A 20194-nucleotide genomic window follows, 5' to 3' on the forward strand; every position below is an offset into this window, starting at 1 on the left:
AGACACTGCTGGACTAGAGACATTGCTTGTAGGAACCCAGCACATCCCTCTGGCTGTCCAGGATGGCCAGGACCCTGCCAGGGGGCTCAGAAGCCCTGGCACGGAGCCCAAAACACCTGTGGGTTTGATTATGACCTGTGGAGCAAATTACCAACCTTAGATGAAGATCTGCAAGCCACGACAGTTTAGGTAGAATAATAGTGAAGTTATCACGGGGTGGAAAAGTCAATTTTGGGGTTTCTGGTATGGAGGTTCAGGAGGCAAGATGGAGGGAACTGGGTGTGTCCAGCCTTTCTCCTTCTTCTTGGCCTCCATCTTCTGCTGTGATGTTGGCACTTTTGGATTGGTTTAGAGTAGAAGCTCACTGTCTAACATAGGTGATAGGGGTTGGAAAGTAATTGTAAACATTGTAAATGTAGTTTTAGTATAAAGAGATAACACTGCCCTGGGGGCAGGCAGAGTGCCTGGAACTGCCCTGCTGGACGGACCTCGGCAGGGCAGGAGAAAAATTTTTATAGATAAGACACAATAAACAACCTTGAGACTGAGAAATGAAGAGCTCTGACTCCTTCTTCCAGCACCGGGCTGGGAAAAGAGACTTTCTAACACATCTTGGGGTCACTCTGACCAGCTAAAGATCCCGACAATTGCTGGCCTAGAGACACTGCTGGCCTAGAGACACTGCTGACATTGCTTTTGGGTGGCAAAACCATGGCAGCTTGATGAAGAGTAGAGGTGGGCTCAAGCCATTGCTGTCAACACCCAGAGCACACAAAGTGGCCTGGCTCCTTTTCTTCATTTCTACTTGCTCTTACAGACTCCTGAGATCTTTTCTGCAAGAAAGGCAGTCAGAAGGAAACCAAAAACCACTTGGTTTTGGAGGGTCAGCAGCTGCCAATGTGTAGCCTATATATCACAGTCTGGGAACAAATGCAACAAAATATTCATCCTTCCACTGACTACACTGGATCCTTAAAATGCACCAAGCAGGACTTTGCATCCACTCAAAGTCAAGCCAAGGCAGCAAGATGCATGTAAATCACTCAAACACAGCAGTTCTGTGGCAGGTCTGCACTGGAGAATTCAGGGGCCCTTGATTTTGGCACCTGCTCCAGTTTCTAGAACTGTCACCTTCCTGAGCGGGGCAGGAGGGGAGGTGCCAGCACATCAGAGATGTAGAGTGTGAATCAGAGCAGTCTGCAGTAGGTGCCAGAACTTGGATTGCTTATTTAGACAGGAGAGCAACTTCTCAACAAAAGCAAGGGGACAGACATCCTCTTGGCTGGAGCAGAGCCCAGAGAGGTCTCTTCTGTTTCCCAGGGTCAAGAGCTCTTTTGACAGCCTTTGACTATTAAACGTTTTTACACAGTACCCAGACAGAACATGAGTCCTTCCCCAAGACTGCCATGATCTGGGACTTCTTACACAACCAGACTGCCCAGGAGGAGGCAAACTGGGAAATCCTTCCTGACAGAAACCACGTGGCCGTGCATGGAGGATGAGGAGCTCTTGGGCAGGTAAACCAGCACTCCAGGGGAAGTCTCAGGACAGCTGACCAGAGGGGCAAAACCATTTCTTTTAACCTCCATAGCCCAATTTCTTCATCCCTTTCTCACCCAGGAGGTAAGAGTGGGTCTGAGGGGCAGATGCTCCCATGGGGTCACTGGTGGCTTGGGAAGAGGTTGGAGGGATCCTTGTGAGCCAGGACCCACCAGGGAAGGGCTGGACCCAGCAAGAAGGGAAGAGATAAGTGCAGACCAGCAGGGTGTCCCAGATGACTTTTCTGTTCCACTTTCCCTGCCCAGAGAAAAGCAGAGAGCCCCCAAGGTCAAAGGCATTTATTTATCTGCCATGGCAGTAAACCCCAGGCAGAGCACAGAGAGGAAGAGCTGCCTGAGCTCTGCTCACCATCCAAGGACAAACACATGGCCACACCAGAAGGGTGCTTGCTTCAACTGTTCCCATGCATTTCCATGGGAACAGGCAGATGTTTTGTTTTCCTCTCTTTAATATTTCTCTTATGATTATTTCTGAAATACTCTGCTTGCTGGAGACTTGGCCTAAAGAGATAAGGAAGAGAAAATGTCACAGACTGTTGTCAATGAATTATTTTTCCCATTTTTTGATGCCAGGAAAAGCAGTTCTTGCTGTAGGAAAGCAGATCATGGGTTATGCTGTCTTCAAATTACTTGTTTCAGAGATGTTAGAACATGCAATATGCACCTGTAAGTACAGTGTGTTAGTTGGAAGCTGGCAGCAATGAAAACTATTTCTTTAGTAAAAAGAAAATATCTCCTAACCTGATATCTCTTTTCTTGTCCATACATAGGTGATTCAGGCTCATTTCAGGATTACAATCTATTATAATTTTTTACACACACAAAACATTTTGCTACCCATGAACACAAGAAGAAGAGCTAACTCCTGCCTTAGGAAATGTACCTTTTAATTGTGCCTGGAAGCAGCACTGCTCACCAGGAGAGCGGGGCAGTTGTGACTTTACAGCATTTTCAGTAGCTGCATTGACACTGTTCAGGCTGAAAGTTTCTGTGCTGATGCCGGTCTCTGCCCCAGTGCATGGAAAAGGGACTTTCCAAACTGTGAACTTTTTGCAACTGAAAAACATTTTCTTTTTCTCTAAATATTTTTTTGCTGACATCTAGTCCATTACTTCAGGCAGGTTACAAGCAATGGCTGAAAATTCTTCAGCTGCAGGCAGTCAGCCAAGTCTCCTTTTAACCCCTGTTCACTGGTGGATCCCCAGCATTGCACCATGGCTGGGTGGAACAGTGCAGTGGGATGGTCCCACTTGCCAACAGCCTCTGCCAGAAATCACCATCTGCAGCTACATCCTGATGTCACCTGGGAAGTCCATTCTGTAGCCACATGTTTGATACCTCACCCCACAGAGACAAAAACCATCATCAATCTGAAATTGCTGCAAGACAGAGTGCATGGTTGAAAAATAAGGAAGAAATTCTTTCCTGTGAGGTTAGTGACACACAGGCACAGGCTGCCCAGAGAAGCTGTGGATGCCCCATCCCTGGAAGTGTTAAAGGCCAGGTTGAATGGGACTTTGAGCAACCTGGGGTAGTGGAAGGTGTCATTGCTCAGAGCAGGGGAGCTGGAAGTGCAGTCAGAGCTGTGGGCAGCCTGGGGACAGGTTTGGGGTTCCAGATCCAGCCCTGATCAATGGAGAGGGGTTAGTGCTGCTCTCAGAGCACCAGTGACACATCTTCATTCTCTGCACTGACTCAGGGGCTAAATGGGCTGCAGAAAGCAAAATGTAATCACACTGTTTAATTAAAAGATAATGGAAGCTTTCCAGCCACATCATTACAGCCCATGCAGAGACAAAATTCCCTGTTCTCCTAGAGGGATAAAATAAAATGCATTGTCACGCTGAGGATCAAGCTGATCTGAGCTTTGTATTCTTCATCTGCTGTATTCTTAATTCTCATTGCTTTTAATTGACTGCAGATTTTCCTTGGTTTTGCAAATTCAGTTTTGAAGCAGATTTTTTGTGTTCTTTACGGAACAGGCTTCAGGGTATATGAGCAGGGCTGGTGGGGGGCTTTGCACTGCTGGTAAGTAATGATATTTTCCCTGCAGCAGGAGCCAGGGTCAAGTGAGATGCAAAGTACAGTGTTCACTGATGAGCAAGGAGTGGGAGGAAGCAGCATATTTCCAGCCATAAAACAGGGGGAGATGAAGAAGTTACAGGCAGCTTTGGCAGCACAGAGCTCATTAGCCCAGTGGGTAGAAAATGCATTGCAGATGCAGCAGCCCTGCTGGAAATCCAGAGGGGAAGAGGTGGAAAGGAACAACTGTGCAGGCAGCAGGCAGCTGCCAGTGGTGATGGAGGGCAGCCACACTCATGCTTCTCATGAATGTCACAACACAAAATGGGGACAAAATCGTCCTTCTCACTGCTAGTGCTGAGTCCTCTGCCTGAAATGTTCATCTGGGCACCAAACCGACAGCAAAGAGAACGGGGCATGAGTCAAACCTCTGGGGACATGATGAAAGACCTCAAAACCCACAGAGATTTGGGCTCTCACAGCAGGAGGGATACCAGCATGTGCTCTAGCCACTGGGCTGAAGTTCTCTTTTGGGATATAAGTAGGTTTTTAGGTCTTCTCCTAAATGACTTGCTTGCAAAGTTAAAGGAAATCTGAGAAAAGGGTACTAGAACCAGGTTTTAGCTTCATATTTTACTGTTTTCTTTCTCTCATTCTTCTGTTGGGAGGTTTGCTGAGATGCTAGGTTTTCTCTTTCTGAAAACATATATTTGGAGGAAGAGCCAAGGACACCACAGATTGATTTTCTGAGCTTTGCTCAGACTCCACAATATTTAAGTGGCAATTTAGTAGGATAAGCTCATTCCTTTTTTCACTTTTATGGATTTCATTAAGAAGCATGAACAGGCAAGAATTCCTCTAAGCAATCATATTACCAGCCTAATTTGCTAGACTTTCATTAAAACAATTAAAGATAGAATGATGCAATGACCCAGTTCAGGACCCAATTAAGACTGAATCAATAAATCAGTAGGCTTAAATCACCACCATAAGGCCACAGATAATCAAAACAAGTTATGAGGCTGAAGCTGAACAGAACGACTGCATTACATCTCCATGGGAGAATTTAAAGAATTAAATACTTTGCAGTTGAAGTGCTCAGCTCATCTTGCTACCACCAGCTTAGTGACAATGGACCCAACCTGGTACAGGTCCATCAGCTGCTGGGGACCATGGCTGGGGTGCAAAGCACAACAGCCCTGCCAGGCCATCCATGGCTGCAGGTATCCCTGGACACAGTGACTTCCAGGAACAGGTGTCAGGACCCTGTCCATCTGTCCAGCCACATTTGGTGCTAAATCATCTCATCAGTCTGTCACCACCTTCTTTGCACAGGTGAGTGAGGCCCCCAAGGTGTCCTGCTAACAGACTCAACCACAGCTGTTGGCTCTTTCCTGAAGAGCCCCTTCCCTTCTTTTTCTGAAGGTCTCTGGCTTTCTTACAGAGGAATTGCTGGACAGTCGGTTCTTTCCATGGATTTAATGGGAACCATCAGTAAACTCAAGCACATGGTGCCCTCTGCACACTGCAAATACTTAGAGAGGGAAGAAGTTCCTCAGTTCAAGCCTCCAAGGTGCCTGTCAGTGGGCTCAGCACTGAACTTGATGTTTGGTGGCAACAAAGCCACACATTGTCTGCAGAATTCAGCCCTGGCTTGATCATAGATGAATTCCCTCTTTAGATATTGTGACCAGAAATTAACTGAAATACATGGCAAAATCCTATAATTTGAGTACTGACAAGGCACAGGAGAACAGTACAAAACCTTCAAGTAATGTCATGTTCCCCTCTGCTTTAGTCTGATAGAGACACTGTAATAATATAATGTAATGTAATGTAATGTAATATAATATAATATAATATAATATAATATAATATAATATAATATAATGTTGCATTCTATTGTATTGTATTACCATATATTATAACTCCAGATGTGTGTCCATCATGTACATCTTTGTTGGGAACATGAATTCTGTCAACTCCCATTGAAGGTCAGTAGAGGCTCACCATGACAATAATTTTGGTCTTTCCATGTAGTGGAACAGGGCTCTGATCCACTTAGGTGCTACACTGACCTGTGTTGGGTCAAAGACTGGGAGGAAAAATTGCATTTCAGAGGCTACTTTGAGCAAATGAAAACTTGAAGATGTGATATGTGATTCCTAATGTGGTTGGTACCTGCCCAGCTGGCCTGCAACAAAAAGAAGCATTAGTTTGAGATTTATTATGCATTTCTGGTCACTGTTAGACTCCAAGCTGAGGCACAGATGTGAGCACAGCTCTTTCTTCTGCCCTAAAGAAAGAAAATGAAAAACATACAAGAGTCTATATGGCGCCAAAGAAAGCACAAAGTTCGTGAGCTTGATGGGAACAACAAATTGCCTCTCAGCTCTATTATTATTAATTTCCCTAAACAAAACACTTTCATGGAGAAGGTAAATTAATCATTAATTGACTGTAACTTTATCAGAACATTGAAATTATAAAAAGAAAAACCCCAAAGATTAAAAAAGAAAAGAAACTCTTGAAATCAGGATAAGCAAACAAAGTTTGGAAGGCAGGAATTTATCCCAACGTAATCCAGAAAGCCCAAACGCCAAACAATCTGGAAATACTCAATTGAATACTTGCAGTGATAATCCAGATGGTCCTTCTTCCCCACCCCCACAGAAATTAAAAATGGTTATCACCACAATATTTCAGCATGGTTGAGAGGGCCACCAAACTCAGATGTGCTAGGCAGGGCACACACCCACAGTGATGTAGGTGGATTTTCTACCTGAGGGATGTCCAGAGCTGGGAGGAAGCATAAAATGGTGGGAAGAGTGCATCCTTTTATCCCTATGACAGCTTAGAGTGCCCTGGGATTGCTTTTGGGCAGTGCAGGCCCATGGTGTCTCCCCATGGAAAGCTGCCCAGAGGGATCCTCACAAGATCAGTGTGGTTTTGTGGATTCACAGAGCTGGGAAGGTTTGGCATGAAGGAAGAGATTCAATGAAGGCATGATCCCAGAGGGCAGGACTGTTTACAGTGCACAAGCACTGATTTGAAAGCTCTGGGCAGGATGCAGCTTCCTCAGCATCACCTGCTCCTGGACCACAGGGGTCTATCCCTACTCAGCCTGGATGGTCCTCAAAGTTGTGCACCTGCAGTTTCTCTGCTTCAGCAGGTATCACTCATTCAAACCCCTCTTGGCTGTGAAGGAAGAGCTGCCACAGCCCACTGGAGCCCTGGCTCTGGGAAAGGACAGTTCTGGAGAGCAGGAGTGAGAAAAGGTGCTGGTGTAGCACAAAGAAAGGCTGGAGTGTGGCATAGGCCAGACCTCAGTGCATACCAACACTCTGGAAGCCTTCAAAGCAAGGACAGTCCCCTTCCCTCCAGTGCAAACATGGCTGTGGATTCTGGCAAGGTTGCAAGCAAAATATTTTCTACAGTTGCATCTTGGTCTTGTCCCTCTGGCTTCTCTGTACTGATGTTTTTATCTCCTTTGTTGCAAACAGCCAAGAATTTGTGGCTGAGCACATAGCAGTGAAGAAAATGTACAAAGATGAAGTGAATATTGACATGACATCATCAGGATGTCATGCATAAGGACTTCAGTGGTCATGGGGTGACCTTCTGCCCAATCTCTCTGGGAGCTTGGAAGAGCCTGGTGGGCTCTGAGTGACCACTGAATCTATGGAGGAACCCATGACTTTAAAACCAAAACACAAAAAAAGTTTCCCTCGCTGAGATTTTAATTCCATGGTGAAGTGTGGGATAGACCTTTACCTGCTCTAAGTGCCAAATTTGAGCTAAATCCAGCTAATTTACACACAGGTGGGGATGAGGTCCTTAGTGTGAAAGGATTGTCAGAGTTCAGGCTTATGTCACATGGGAAGATTGCACAGTCTTTCTACAGGATCTGCTGCTCCTCCTGACACTGCAGATCATGTGCTTGTGCCTCAGTGTCACACATCACCTCCAAACTTCCAGACAGCATTTTTGTACATGGATGTACTTTTCCAAAGGTCTATCTTGCCATGGATGTGCTTTTTCCAGAGCACAAATTGGAGGTTATCTTACCTGTCCTGGTACAACTCACCATGAAAATGTAATTCTGAGAACACAGCTCTCACCACAGCGTTCAAATACTTACCATGTTGGTTCTGGGGGTTGTTTCTTCATGCACAAAATAAAAGCTTTATAAGTAATTTGCCTTTCTCTTTTTACTGTTGTGAGTTGGCCATCATCACTGCTGTTTGTTTCAGCTCTGTTACTGAACCAGGTGTCTAAAACTACCTAGCTTTGGCCTCAAGCACAGGGCCACCTCCCTGCTGGGCATGTTGGTTTTGCCACCTATTTTAAGGGGTGAGGAATTCTTGTGTGCCAGTGAGTGAAAACCAGAAGATAAGAAACAACAGTGGAGAAAAACAGGAGGAAAAAATTAAAAGCAAGTCATAACACACCCCAGGAACATAGTCTAGAAGAAAATTAAGCCAATGATGGAGCACACTCAACAGTCTTTGGAGAGTGTGGCTGACTGCAAAGGGACTCAGAAATTCTCACTGATGAAAATCCTGTCTCCATTGATGGTTCCCACCACAGGGTGTGTAAGTCACCAGGACCAACTCAAATATGCAGCAGTCTCCACCAAGTACATGTCCTTTCCCTAACCCTACACAGACATTCTCAGTGCCCAGAAGACAGCCATGTCTCCTTATGTGACATTCAACACCATTTCTATCAACAGCTTTAGAAAAAATCCAAAGGACCAATCATCCTTTTTATTCCTTTCCCTATGGAGTGAACTGGGGAGAAAGAAAATCTTATTATTCTCCTTTGGGACATAAAGAAACATCATTGATAAAACACAGCAGGGCAGTGGAGCAGCCACAGAAATTCTTCACTCCCTTTCTTGCTTGTGGGTGGAGACTCGTGCACTCAAAATCATCAGACTTCACATCAGGCTGATTTAATTGGATTTATTGGAGGAAAACAATTAGTCATCCCTTTAAATTGTCAATATGATAGAAATCTTGATATGTATACATGATTGTCAAGGCAGAGAACCACTTGCGATGTAGCCCCATGAACAATTTGCAGAACTGCAAACTCATTACAGATAAAACTTTTGCAATGCCTTAATACATGCATGGAGTAAATACACATTCTCCCTTCTTTTTGGACATGGATGCTGTTATGAACTTGTTATCAATCACAAGACCTGCAATATTAGGCACACTGACATTCCTTGATTAAGATTAAAGCCTTTGTAGAAAACATGCTTGCATTTTCATTAGAAGTCAACTGAGGGATGTTTTGCAGTTGGGGATATTTGGGGAGTCACTATTCTGGGCAGACTAGGCTCTTTTTTCCTACTGTTTTCTGGCTCAAATAAAATATCTATCTAAAAAAAGGCCCAAATGGGCCAAAATATTGTTTCTCAACTAGAGGTCAATTTACACCAGGTCACTGATGTTGTGTTGACCAAAACATGAGACACACCAACTGAGCTGCAACCTTCCACCCTCCTCACTTTGGGGGTCATGCTTGGTCTAGTAAGACTCAGCATGTGTGATGCCATGCTGGGCTCAGGGGATGCAAGATGAGAGATGGAAAAGCTCAGAGCTGCTCCGAGCAACTCCCTAGGAGCTCCCACCCACCAGAACCCACAGCACACATCAAACCTCCTCATGGAGCCTCAGGCCAGGTGCTGCCTCAGCAATCTGGACTCAGGCTGGTTTACAGCTGTAATTGATGGTTTGTTGCCACTCAGTGATTTGGCAATGGCACAGCCCTGGCTGAGCGCCAGCCTTGAAGGGGGGCTCAAGACTTCTCAGTGTTTTTGGCCACCATGGAGAATAATTTCCAAGGATGGTGCTTGCTGCCCAGGCCTGCTGCTTGGCATGCCCTTGCCAGGGACACAGAGCAATTCCCAGCCCTTTCAGATGACTCTGCTTTGAGTGTTGGGAACTCAAGGATTTTCCACACAGCAGCCACTCAGGAGCTGGGACCACAGCCCAGGCGATGCCCTCAAGAGGTTTGGGCTGGAGCAATCCTGTATCCTGCCTTGGAAAGACCAGCACAGATGAAAATGGGTCAATGACTAAGGGAAGAGAAGGCAAGGGCATGGTTTCCATGTGGAAGAAGGAAAAGTACCACACCAAACTCTTCCATGGATAAATGAAGGGTATTACTTGGAGGTTCAGGGATTAAGTGGTAGTATTTAGGTGGTGATGCTTTGGAAAGGATGGGATAGTTTAGCTCAGCTCTCTGCCCTATTTTGTGCAGGCAAAGGATCACAGCATCTTGGTCCCCAAAATGCAGTTCATTCTGCAACAGGTGAGAAAGAACTATCTTGCAGGAAGAGAAAAATACTAAGTATTGAGTGAACCAATCTGAATTTTCACTAGAAAAAATGAACCAAAAGGAAAAAAGAAAAAAAACAAAGAGACACACCAACATGTTTCTTGGCAGCTCTGAGAGTTAGTGACCCAGGGAAGTAATTTTTGATGCAGATCAAATTTGTAAGTGTTGTATTAAAAAAGGGATTCTCACCTCCCCAGCTCCCTGCTTCTACATCTGTGTATGTGACTGCTGCCTAATTTTAAGCTGCTCTGGATGGTGACTCTTCCTGTACATGCTGCACAGAACTCAACAGAAAGACAAAATACATTACCAGGCTTTGCAGTATATCTTGTTTACAAAACATCAGCTTTTGCATTTACTTAAACTTAACAATGGATTTTGAGTTACAGATACATTGAGTCATTGAAAAGCAATACATGGAAGTAACTCCCTCAGAGAGAAGGTGGGGTTGAAGTGGACAAAGAAAAGGCTCAGGAAATACAGAACCAGTGACCAGCAGTTTAATACATGCAGTGCAGTATCATGCATTTATTGGACAGTTGATGCCATCATTGGTTCAGCAGTGTTTTTCACAATGCTTGGGAGCACACATGCCCTGATTCCACTCTGAGTATGGAAAACCTGTAAGAGCCATTCCACTGACCTTAGCATTTATCAAGAGGATGGGGGGAAAAAAAAAGCTACCTGGACAGATAAGTGGCACTATTTGTGGTGGGGAAGGGGGTCTTGAAATCCAGAGTCCAGGCTAAATTCTGCTACCAACACTATTTACACAGCTTTGACCCAACCACGCAAAGCCAGACAAAAAAACCTGGACCAACTCCTGATGACCCACTGGAGGGATCTGTGATCCCTGGGGCCACAGTGTGCACGTGCACCCACAAAAACACAGGTGTGTCACAGAGAGCAGAGCACCCCACAGGCTGGGAAGGCAGGACCCTGCTGCAGGGATGGGAGGGAAAACAAAAGGGATTGGGTGAAACTTGCTGCTGGGCATGAAGTATGGGATGGCTGGTTTACCAGGGGAAATAGGGGTTCATGCAGTGTTTGTGAGCAGGTTGCTGTTCCCTCACTCAGCCATTGCTGACAGTGATTTGCCAACTAATCCTCCACTCTTGGTCTTGATGCTGTTTTCCTTGGATACCGTAGGCTCCGTGTGTGTTTCTGCTTTTTGCTTGAATGTGTGCTGGAGTTTCTGGAGCAAATAAGCACAATAAGGAAGGCAAAACTTCCTTCCCATTAATAATTTCTGGGATGCATCTACCCCCCATTCAGACAGGTAAATATTCATGGCAGCAAGAACAGGAATAATTGCATCAAATGAGAATTTCCATATGCTGAATGGGAGCTACTTCTGTACCTTGGGGCTCAGCCTAGAAACTTATTTTGCCAGCAGATGAATCCCCTGATTCTTTGGAAAGAGCAAAAGGAACAGGCCATAGCCTGCATGATCTTGCTGGCAAAGTCAGTCTGGTGTTTTTATCTGGTGCTCATTCAGTGCTGCTCAGGGCTGGAGCTGTTATCACAGGAGGAAGTAATAGCACAGGTTTCCCTAGAGCTGATCTTGTTCATGCCAAGTTCACATCAAAGGGCAATATCCTCTCTGCTTGCCAATGGCTGAAAGCCATCTGGGTGTCTCTGCAGGTTTGCTTCCCTAAAAATAGGAAGGGGACAACCTTGGGGCCAGCTGCAACTGCATTTCATGGGCACCCTGGAGGCCCATGTTCTGGTTTGCAGAGGGTTTAGGGAGAAAAGCCTGAGATCAGGGGTTATGCTGGCCCTGGGACAGAAGAAAACTTAGGACAAGACCTGAATTTTATCAGAACCAGGCAGGGATCCAAAATAACTGGTAATAAAAAAAAAAAAATACTGTCAATAGCCATGGAGGTATGCAGGACACATGCACAGCAGAAACCCCTATTCATTGCCTACAGCAGAACTACATGGAGATGTCTACCAGTGGGATCACACCCCTTTTTGTGGTTTGATTCATGTCAGGAATGATGAACCAAATTTCTTGGTTTTATTTCAGCACCACAACCATAACACACACACAGGGCATAGGTAAAATATAGGTAAAATCCTACTTATATATATATTTTTTTTTTGTACCCACTACTCTAATGGCACCTGTACAACAGCAACCAGGACAGAGGAGAGAGCAGCAGCAGCAGAGTGACACAGAGTGACACAGTCTCAGGAAAGCAACACTGCCAGGTTTTCCCCACACTCCTCCTTCCCCACCAGCCGTGTCGCAGGGCCAATATCCATTCTGTGCTGCAGAAGGGGTGATCCAGCAGAGAGTTAGGATGCACTGGGAATGAAGTCACATGCAAAATCAGCAGCAGAAGCCCTTGCCACTGCAATACTGACTTTCAGCTCGCAGAGTTCACGGGCAGCCTGTCCTCACAACTTCTTCTGCAGGCTAAGGGGCCAGCTGGAGCTTTTCTGGATTTGTTTTTTTTTTTGTTTGTTTTGTTTTCCCAGCAAGAGCACTGCTGTTGGCATCAGAGATGGCCTCTGTGACTCTGGAGGTAAAAATCAACAATCAAAGCTGCAAGCAAAGAAAAAGAAGGGGAAGGAGCTGAGGAAAACAAGTTACAAAGGAAAATCCCATCGGTACCAGTAAAGTAAAGAAGAAAAGGGTAACAAACAGAGTCCAGGCTGAAGTCCTCATGCAAGCAGCAAATCACAGATTGTTTAGCAGGACAGTTCATTGGAAAAGAGCCCAGAGTGATTTTTCTACCTTGTCCTTCACAGCAAGGCCAGCTGGGGATTTGTTTTGAAGCTTCTACTGTGGGGCTATTCAAACTTTCCTCCATGCCCACATTATTTTCTCTACCTTTGCATTCTCCTGTGAGAGTGGCTGAGCAGAAGCAGGCTGGGGCAGGGGAAGGACATGCAAAAGCACTGGAGCATCCCTGGTGAGCAAGGCTGGAGTGTTTCCCCTAACAGGCTGTGCTGCCAAGGGGCAAATGTCCCCAGCCCTGCCCCATAAATGTGGCCTGGGTGCTGCCCAGTCCCCCCAGATTTAACAGATTTACCCAGATTTAAACTGAGAGCTTTTAACCACGTGATGCTTCAGGAGAGATCTCTAAGCATTGGGTGAAGCTGGGTCAGGTTTCCAGCTGGGTTTCACTCATACCAAAGAAGAGCTCCCCACCACCAAAACTGTAGCAGAAAGAAACAATTTTGCTCACAAGTGCTTCTGTTTCTTATCTCATGATCCCAGCAGTTGATAGCAAGCCAAAGAGAATGATGACAAATTACACAACCAAGGCAGAATATTACTTGTAGAAACAAAACCAAATCACACTAATTCCAACAATGGAAGGAAAGAATACCCCTCCCAACAAAAACAAAAAAAAAAAAAAAAAACCCACAGAAAGCACCCAGCAAGGAGGGGCAGCCAGCACAAGGGAACCCCCCCTGTGCAGGACAGCATGTCTGCCTCTGCTCCTGTCACTGCTCTTCATTTTGGAGATGGAAATCCACTGGCTTTTCTTTTTTCTGCAAGGTTCATTTGGATGCTGTATTTTGATCAGTGGCCACAGCAACTCCTGAGGTCAAGTCCAAACCAGACCTCAGGTTTCAGAAGAGGAGGTGCAGAGGGAACATTTGACCTTTAAAACTGCTCTACAGAGACAAAACTATTCCCATACTAAATCCTGCTTCTAGTTGCACATGTGTAAATGTGGGGAACTCCACTGATGCCAGACTGGGAGATTGTCCATTTACAGCCTGCAGCTGGAGCAGAACAGGGCCAGCCGTGCTTATGAAGTCATGGGGGTTCAAAATACCTTGAATTTCTTGGGGTTGGAGTCTCTCAAAACTAAAACTTCCTTACTCAGGCTGGCAAAATAAAGTGGTCTTAGACTGAGTTTAAACTGTATTCTACTTGTGTTTTCATGCTTTTGCAGCAAGACATAAAGAGCTCAGATATAAATGCCAATAAAAAGTGCATGGTGGCAATGGCCAGGGTATGGGGACAGGAGTGTGACTTGCAGCAAGGAGATGCCCTGGCCTTCAGTCTGCCCAAATCTTGGTCAGAAGTCTTCACTGTGGAAATTATGTGTTTTGCTGTAACCCCCCAACAGTTCAGTGTCTGCTCTCTTTCCTGAAATGAGAAATTGAAGTTGCAGCCTTCCCTGTGTGAGCACCCATGGCAGGTGCAGCATGCTGGGGTGCACAGGGTGCACCCAGGGCTCACTCAGGTGTGCCACAGCCCTCTGAAAACAGGGAGCAACTTAGCACAGAGGAAACTAGAGAAACTTGGTGCAACAGCTCCAAGTGCCACTGAAGAAGTGGCTGTTTCAAACAGTCAGTGCTCACTGCCACCTATTTTCCAGCAAAGTTTTTTCCCAGCATTTTTTTTCCCAACCCCAAGGTTTTTTTTTTAGTATGATGGATGAAATCCCAGCTCTGCTGTGTGAAGTTGACCAACCAAAGCTGGAGCAGGATATAGAAGTCTCAATGAAAAATACCTATCTTATGGCTTTTCCCAGCACAAGCACTATTGCCTGACACATTCAGCTCTGTCTGTGAGTGGCTTTCACAATTTCATGTTCAGGATAAGTGAGGCAAGTGTGGCAACAAAGCATGCTGCAGGGAACTGTGCCTCTGGCAGGGATGGACCTGTCTGGGATGTGAGGGGCTCAGAGTGCCCAGTGAAGGGCATCTGTCTCTGCCACCTGCCTCCCCTCTCACCTCCTCAAAGCAAAATCAGATGGGAATTTCATTGAGGTAACCTGAAGGGAGGCCTTTACCAATTGGGCAAGTTTGCTCCCCTCTCTGTTTCAAGCTGCTTTAACGCGAAGTTGTGGAGGCTGTTCCTGAAAGATGCACCAGCACAAAGAGCCTGGGCAGTGCATGCATTCAGTAATTAAAAAATGGGTAAATTGGGCTTGCTTTGGTGTATGAGCTTCTGGGGAGGAGGGAGAGCCAGTGCCCCCAGTGCTGCCAGCTGTGCCTGTGCCTTCAGTGAGGTCCTGCTCCCCCAGCTCAGCTCTCTGTGTCAATCCTCATCCTGATCATGATCAGATCCTACACCAGATCCTGCACTTTGCACCCAAGGAACTGCCAGTGTTTTGCAGAGGGCTTCAAGCACCCCTCCTCCCCTCTCCCCACTTTTGGCTACTCTGGGAGGTGCTGAGCATCAGCAATGCCAGGCAAAGCCCCAAGGAGCTGTGGGTGCTGGGAATCTCTCTCATCAAGCCCTTGGGCTGGATGCACCCCATGCCAGAGGGCACTCTGAGGGGAGGCTGGTGAATTAAATATCTTGCTTGAGCAAATCAGTGGCAGAGGATGATGATTCCCATCCCTGTATCTTCCTTTTCTCTCCCTCTGCTCACAACACCCAGTGACTGGAAGGAGATGGGAGCTGCAGGATGAGACCATGCTCTGTCATTTCCCTTGCACAGCTCTGGTCAGCTCCTGCCTGACTTCCTGTACCTGCCTCTCCTCTGATCCCCAGCATGCAGGAATGAGGCTGAGGATGAGCTGACTCCCAGCTGGTGGCAATTTAATTCTCCCCATGGCTTTCAAGGAGGAGGATGGGGGGGAAAAGCAGCAGTTTCTTAATCTGAGCAGTAACAGCTCTGCTAAAGCCAGACAGACTTGCAGTCCTATTTCAGGAGCAAGAAATGGCATGCCATTGAAATCCTCCCATTTTGCAAAGTTAATGCCAGTTCCTACCTACAGAAATAGCCTATCCCCCAGCAAAGTGGAAGAGGGACATTACTTGAAGTAATTTTTAAAAGAAAAAAATATGCTCAGGAAAGTATTTCTATTTAAATAATCCAGTTGAGATGTTTGTAGTTAATGGAAAAAAAAATACAACATATACTGTTACCTACACTGAGAAAAGAGTAAATCACTGGGGGAAAGAATGAGTGTTCATTGGTTAGAACATTGCTAGACTCACATACATATATATATTCATATATATATATATATTTATATATATATATATGTATATATATATGTACAGCACCAGAGACTGTTAGATTCCGTTCCTCCTGGAGTCGTTGCAGTTTGTGATAAATGAAACATTTCAGAATTGCAGTATAAAATATGGCCATAAAAAAATCTTCTTTCTTCTAGTCCTTGGCCGAGCAGGGCAGGAGGTGCCAAGGCCGCTGCCAGCCCCCCGTGCTCACTTGCTGCCGGTGTGCACCGTGGTCACTGTGGTGGCTCTGGGTCTCCGGTCCCCTCCCACCGCAGAAACGCCTGAAGAAGCAGATGAAACAAAACTACAGAGAGTGGATGGAGACATACCTAAAAGGAAAGCCAGAAAGACAGTTAGAAATGTTATTCTTTTGGAGGTGGGAGCTTGGGCGGAGAAGCTGAGCTTGTTCCGTAGCGCGCTACGGAGCGGAGAGGATTGCAGCTGGAATAGGGGCTGCTGGAGAGGATTGCAGCTGGAAAAGGGGCTGCTGGAGAGGATTGCAGCTGGAATAGGGGCTGCTGGAGAGGATTGCAGCTGGAATAGGGGCTGCTGGAGAGGATTGCAGCTGGAATAGGGGCTGCTGGAGAGGATTGCAGCTGGAGAAGGGGCTGCTGGAAAGGATTGCAGCTGGAATAGGGGCTGCTGGAGAGGATTGCAGCTGGAATAGGGGCTGCTGGAGAGGACTGCAGCTGGAATAGGGGCTGCTGGAAAGGATTGCAGCTGGAGAGGATTGCAGCTGGAGAAGGGGCAGCTGGAGAGGATTGCAGCTGGAGAAGGGGCTGCTGGAGAGGATTGAAGCTGGAGAAGGGGCTGCTGGAGAGGATTGCAGCTGGAGAGGATTGCAGCTGGAGAAGGGGCTGCTGGAGAGGATTGCAGCTGGAGAGGATTGCAGCTGGAATAGGGGCTGCTGGAGAGGATTGCAGCTGGAGAAGGGGCTGCTGCTCTTCCTGCTGTGGTGGGTTGGCTGGGTACCTCCACAGGGCATCTTCTGCCCATGGTCATTCACCTGCTGCCACCAGCAGCAGTGCACACCATCTCACAGGGACTCAAAGCCCAGTTTTGGTTCAGCCACACCAATGTCACAGTTCCAGGGCTGAAGACAAAGAGTTGTGGGGTTCAGAAATCCCTCCAGCATTGTACTTGTTCAGAATAATTTCCTCTCAGGCATGTTAAAGATGATTAAATGTCTCACCATGGCCATCTAGCTAAATGAACAGAGCTGTGCACCTGGGCTAAGCACAGTTCCCTGGGCATCCTGGGAAGCTGCTGATAAAGAAGTACAGTGGGTCAAATTCATTGCTGAGTTCCAGTAAATCTAGAGGGACTGTAAATTTGACTGTAAATTTGTGACTTGGACATCACTCTAGTGACAGCTCACATTGCTCCAGGCTTTGCTGGATGTCTGCAGGGCTTCCAGCTGAGATGTAGGTTGATGTGAGGTTGAGTATCTCTTGAGTACCAGGATTCTGGTGCAACAAAAGCTGTTAGGTGGGGACCTGGCATGGTCACCTTGCTCTGATAAGATGCAGGCTCAGAGTGATTAGAAATACAGTTCATTTTTCCAGATTGGTGAATAAAGGATAGATGAAGCCTGTATTAATATATTCTCAGACCAAAGTTTGGCCTTTTGACTTTTCAAGACCTTTTTGATACTTGTTGGGACTTTTAACTACTTTTCCATGCTTCAATGTGGCATTTCAATCTCATGGAGGATTATGCTGTACCTATACTTGGCCACATTCCATTTCCCATTGACATTTTACCACTTGGCATCACACTGCAATTTATCTAGTACATTAAAAATACAGAGCTCTAGGACCTATAAATAATCTAGGCAGTTCAGTCATGACTAAATTGAATAAACCAGCCATGGACTGAGAATCAGGCCAATACACTTGAGAAATCCTAGCTGATTCCCTTAGGAACCTTTTCATGTTTCCTGACAGGTGGCATAATCCAGCCTAATGCCTGATCTCTGCTCTGCCCTACTACAGAGGTTTTGGATGCAGCCTGACATAATCTACTGTCAGGCAAAGGCTGTACTTAGTTGTCTTCAGTGGTGTGAAATTGCTGCATTTGAAAGTATTTGGAGAGTTCAAAAAGTGTCTATTAATAGAATCAGGCAGCATTCTGTTGTGCAGTGGTGGCACAGCTGGATCGTGTAACTTGCTGCATGGGATCTTTCTTGTGCAAGGAGTCTGTACCCAGAGAAAGCTGCTGAGAAATACAGAGGTAGGACAGAGACCTCAGAGATCTCCTTTTTCCTGTCAGGAGGTATTGGGTGGAATGTATTTGATTTGTCAGATCCCTCTTAACTCCTTGTATTTGCTGCTGGCTCTCCTCATTGGTTCTCTGGGGCTCCAGCATCTCCTAACTTTAAATTATTTCTTTGAAGAAGAAAAGCTCTTCAACATTGTCTGCCAAGCTGGACTTTAACTGGGATGCTTGGAAATCTTCCAATATTTTTCTGCCTTGTATTTCTGGCATGTAAGAACTCATCCTATCTTTACACATCTGGTTTAATCCTTCATGTCCTGGTTGACTTCACCACTGCAAAATATGGTTGGATTCTTCACAGGGCTCTGTAATCGTTAAACAGATTTCTTTGCCTTCCCACCCTTCCCGTTCACACATGTTTTAACACTTTTCAGACTACTGATTGCCATTAATTAACACCATTTGAGGTTAATCAAATGGATGGATGGAGATTAATCACCCACCACTTTAACTGCATTAATCACCCATCAGTTTAGCAGCAAAGCATTCAACAGATGCTCTAGACCTGACTGGGGTCCAGCCTTGCCAAACTGCAGCAGGAACCAAAACCAAAGGATGTTTCTCCCACACAGGGGGTTTTCTACATGGCTGCATGGCCAGTGCATGGTTGGGAGTGTTTTGAGGATGGTCAGCATCACTCCTTTGCAGTGCCAGGTATGGGCCAGGAGCACAGTGATGTTTTTTTGGCAGCAGCTGTAGGATTTGGTGCTGGGCATCACAAGGTATGAATCCCCACCAGGCCCAGTATCCAGAGGGAAGGGGGCTCTCTCCTGGCTCAGCCACAGCACAGGCTGAAAAAATATCTCACAGGGTACCCAGAAGGATGAACCCACCCCAGCTGTGGGGGAAATTGCACCCATGGGAGCAAGAGGAAACAGCTTCTGCACAGAGCCAGCGGGACTGTGGCTGGTGGAATGTCCTCATCAAGGAGCAGGGGGTGGCAAGCAGGGGTGGCAGAAGCAGAGAGCAGCATTTTCCAAAATCCATCCTGAGCAATAGGTGCTTTCAGCTCCAGGATAGTGCAAGGCACAGTCTAGAAATGACTACTTCAGTCCACAGCAAAGCATTCCTTTTTAGTGTTGCACTTTAACCCCCCAAGCTGTAAAGTCCACATTCCTCCATTTAATGATATAAAATATCTACAGATGGACAGGAGAGAAAAAAAGAAATGCTCAGAAGCCAGAGAATAAACAGGCTTCATTGCAAAGGATGCATTTCTGTCTTCCAAATAATCCCTTTGCTGCCATGTCCCCTTCCCTGGCATTCAGAAAAAATATATATCCCAAACATCTGAGTCCAGTGGGCAGCTTGCAAATATCAATTACAGCACAAAACAAAGATGGCAGAGGGCCAAGTCCCACAGTGGTGCAGAGCCTGAATCCTGCTCAAACAAATGAACCTCTTTGTGCAGGAGCTTAACTTGGACCCAGCTTCTCAAGAGAGAAGCTGGGTTTGACTGGCAGGACCAGTCTTCTCCATGGAAATGGAAAGTAAGGCAATTTTTACAGAAAAATGCCCTATCATAATACTGTAAACTCAAACAATTTGATTAAACTTTTTCAAATTTCAACCAAATACAAAATTTTGTTGCTGAGGGGTCTGGGTCTTTTTCCCAAGCAAAAGCCCTTTTTCTCCACAAGAAACAGTGATTTTCTCCCAAAAATCACTGAGCTAAAACATCTTTTTTTTGTTTGTTTGTTTTTTTTTTCAGAAACTGCAACACAATTTTTCTCGCCAGCCACAAATGACAGCCCATTTCAAACCCTCACTTTAACCACCTGCTTGCACAAAGCCAAACCTATGGGCAGCGAGGACTGCAGCCTGGGGGGCAGGGTCGGGGGAAAACGGGGATCCCGTGGATTTTCTGGGCTCGCCCAGGACGTTGGCTACTCACAATCTTTGCGCGTGGCCGTGTCGGGGAGCGGCGTGGCCAGGCTGAGGGTGCTGGACACGCTGGCGCTGGCGCTGTCCAGGCTGCTGCCCAGGTGCAGCCGCCGCATGTGCCGCACCACCGCCGTGGCGTTGAACGCTTGCT

At 46.2% G+C, this 20194-nt stretch overlaps 1 protein-coding gene across 4 annotated transcripts in view; it reads right to left on the reverse strand.

Moving 5' to 3' along the window:
• Positions 1 to 8534: 8534 nt before the first annotated feature.
• The window catches only part of CAMK1D (calcium/calmodulin dependent protein kinase ID), a 225070-nt gene continuing 213410 nt past the window's right edge, over positions 8535 to 20194 (reverse strand). Inside the window, exons 10-11 of one of the 4 annotated variants that reach the window (XM_054631829.2) lie at positions 20054 to 20192; positions 8535 to 16211 (exon numbers count right to left, since the gene is read on the reverse strand). In XM_054631829.2, the coding sequence (XP_054487804.1) occupies positions 16090 to 16211; positions 20054 to 20192 (261 nt within the window). In that variant the 3' untranslated portion in view covers positions 8535 to 16089. Of the gene's footprint in view, positions 16212 to 19266; positions 19299 to 20053; positions 20193 to 20194 lie in introns of those variants that run through there. The other 3 variants (XM_077179235.1, XM_054631830.2, XM_077179234.1) reach the window with 3 other exon arrangements.

The sequence above is a fragment of the Agelaius phoeniceus genome, chromosome 5 (assembly GCF_051311805.1).
Source record: "Agelaius phoeniceus isolate bAgePho1 chromosome 5, bAgePho1.hap1, whole genome shotgun sequence".
Taxonomy (NCBI): domain Eukaryota; kingdom Metazoa; phylum Chordata; class Aves; order Passeriformes; family Icteridae; genus Agelaius; species Agelaius phoeniceus.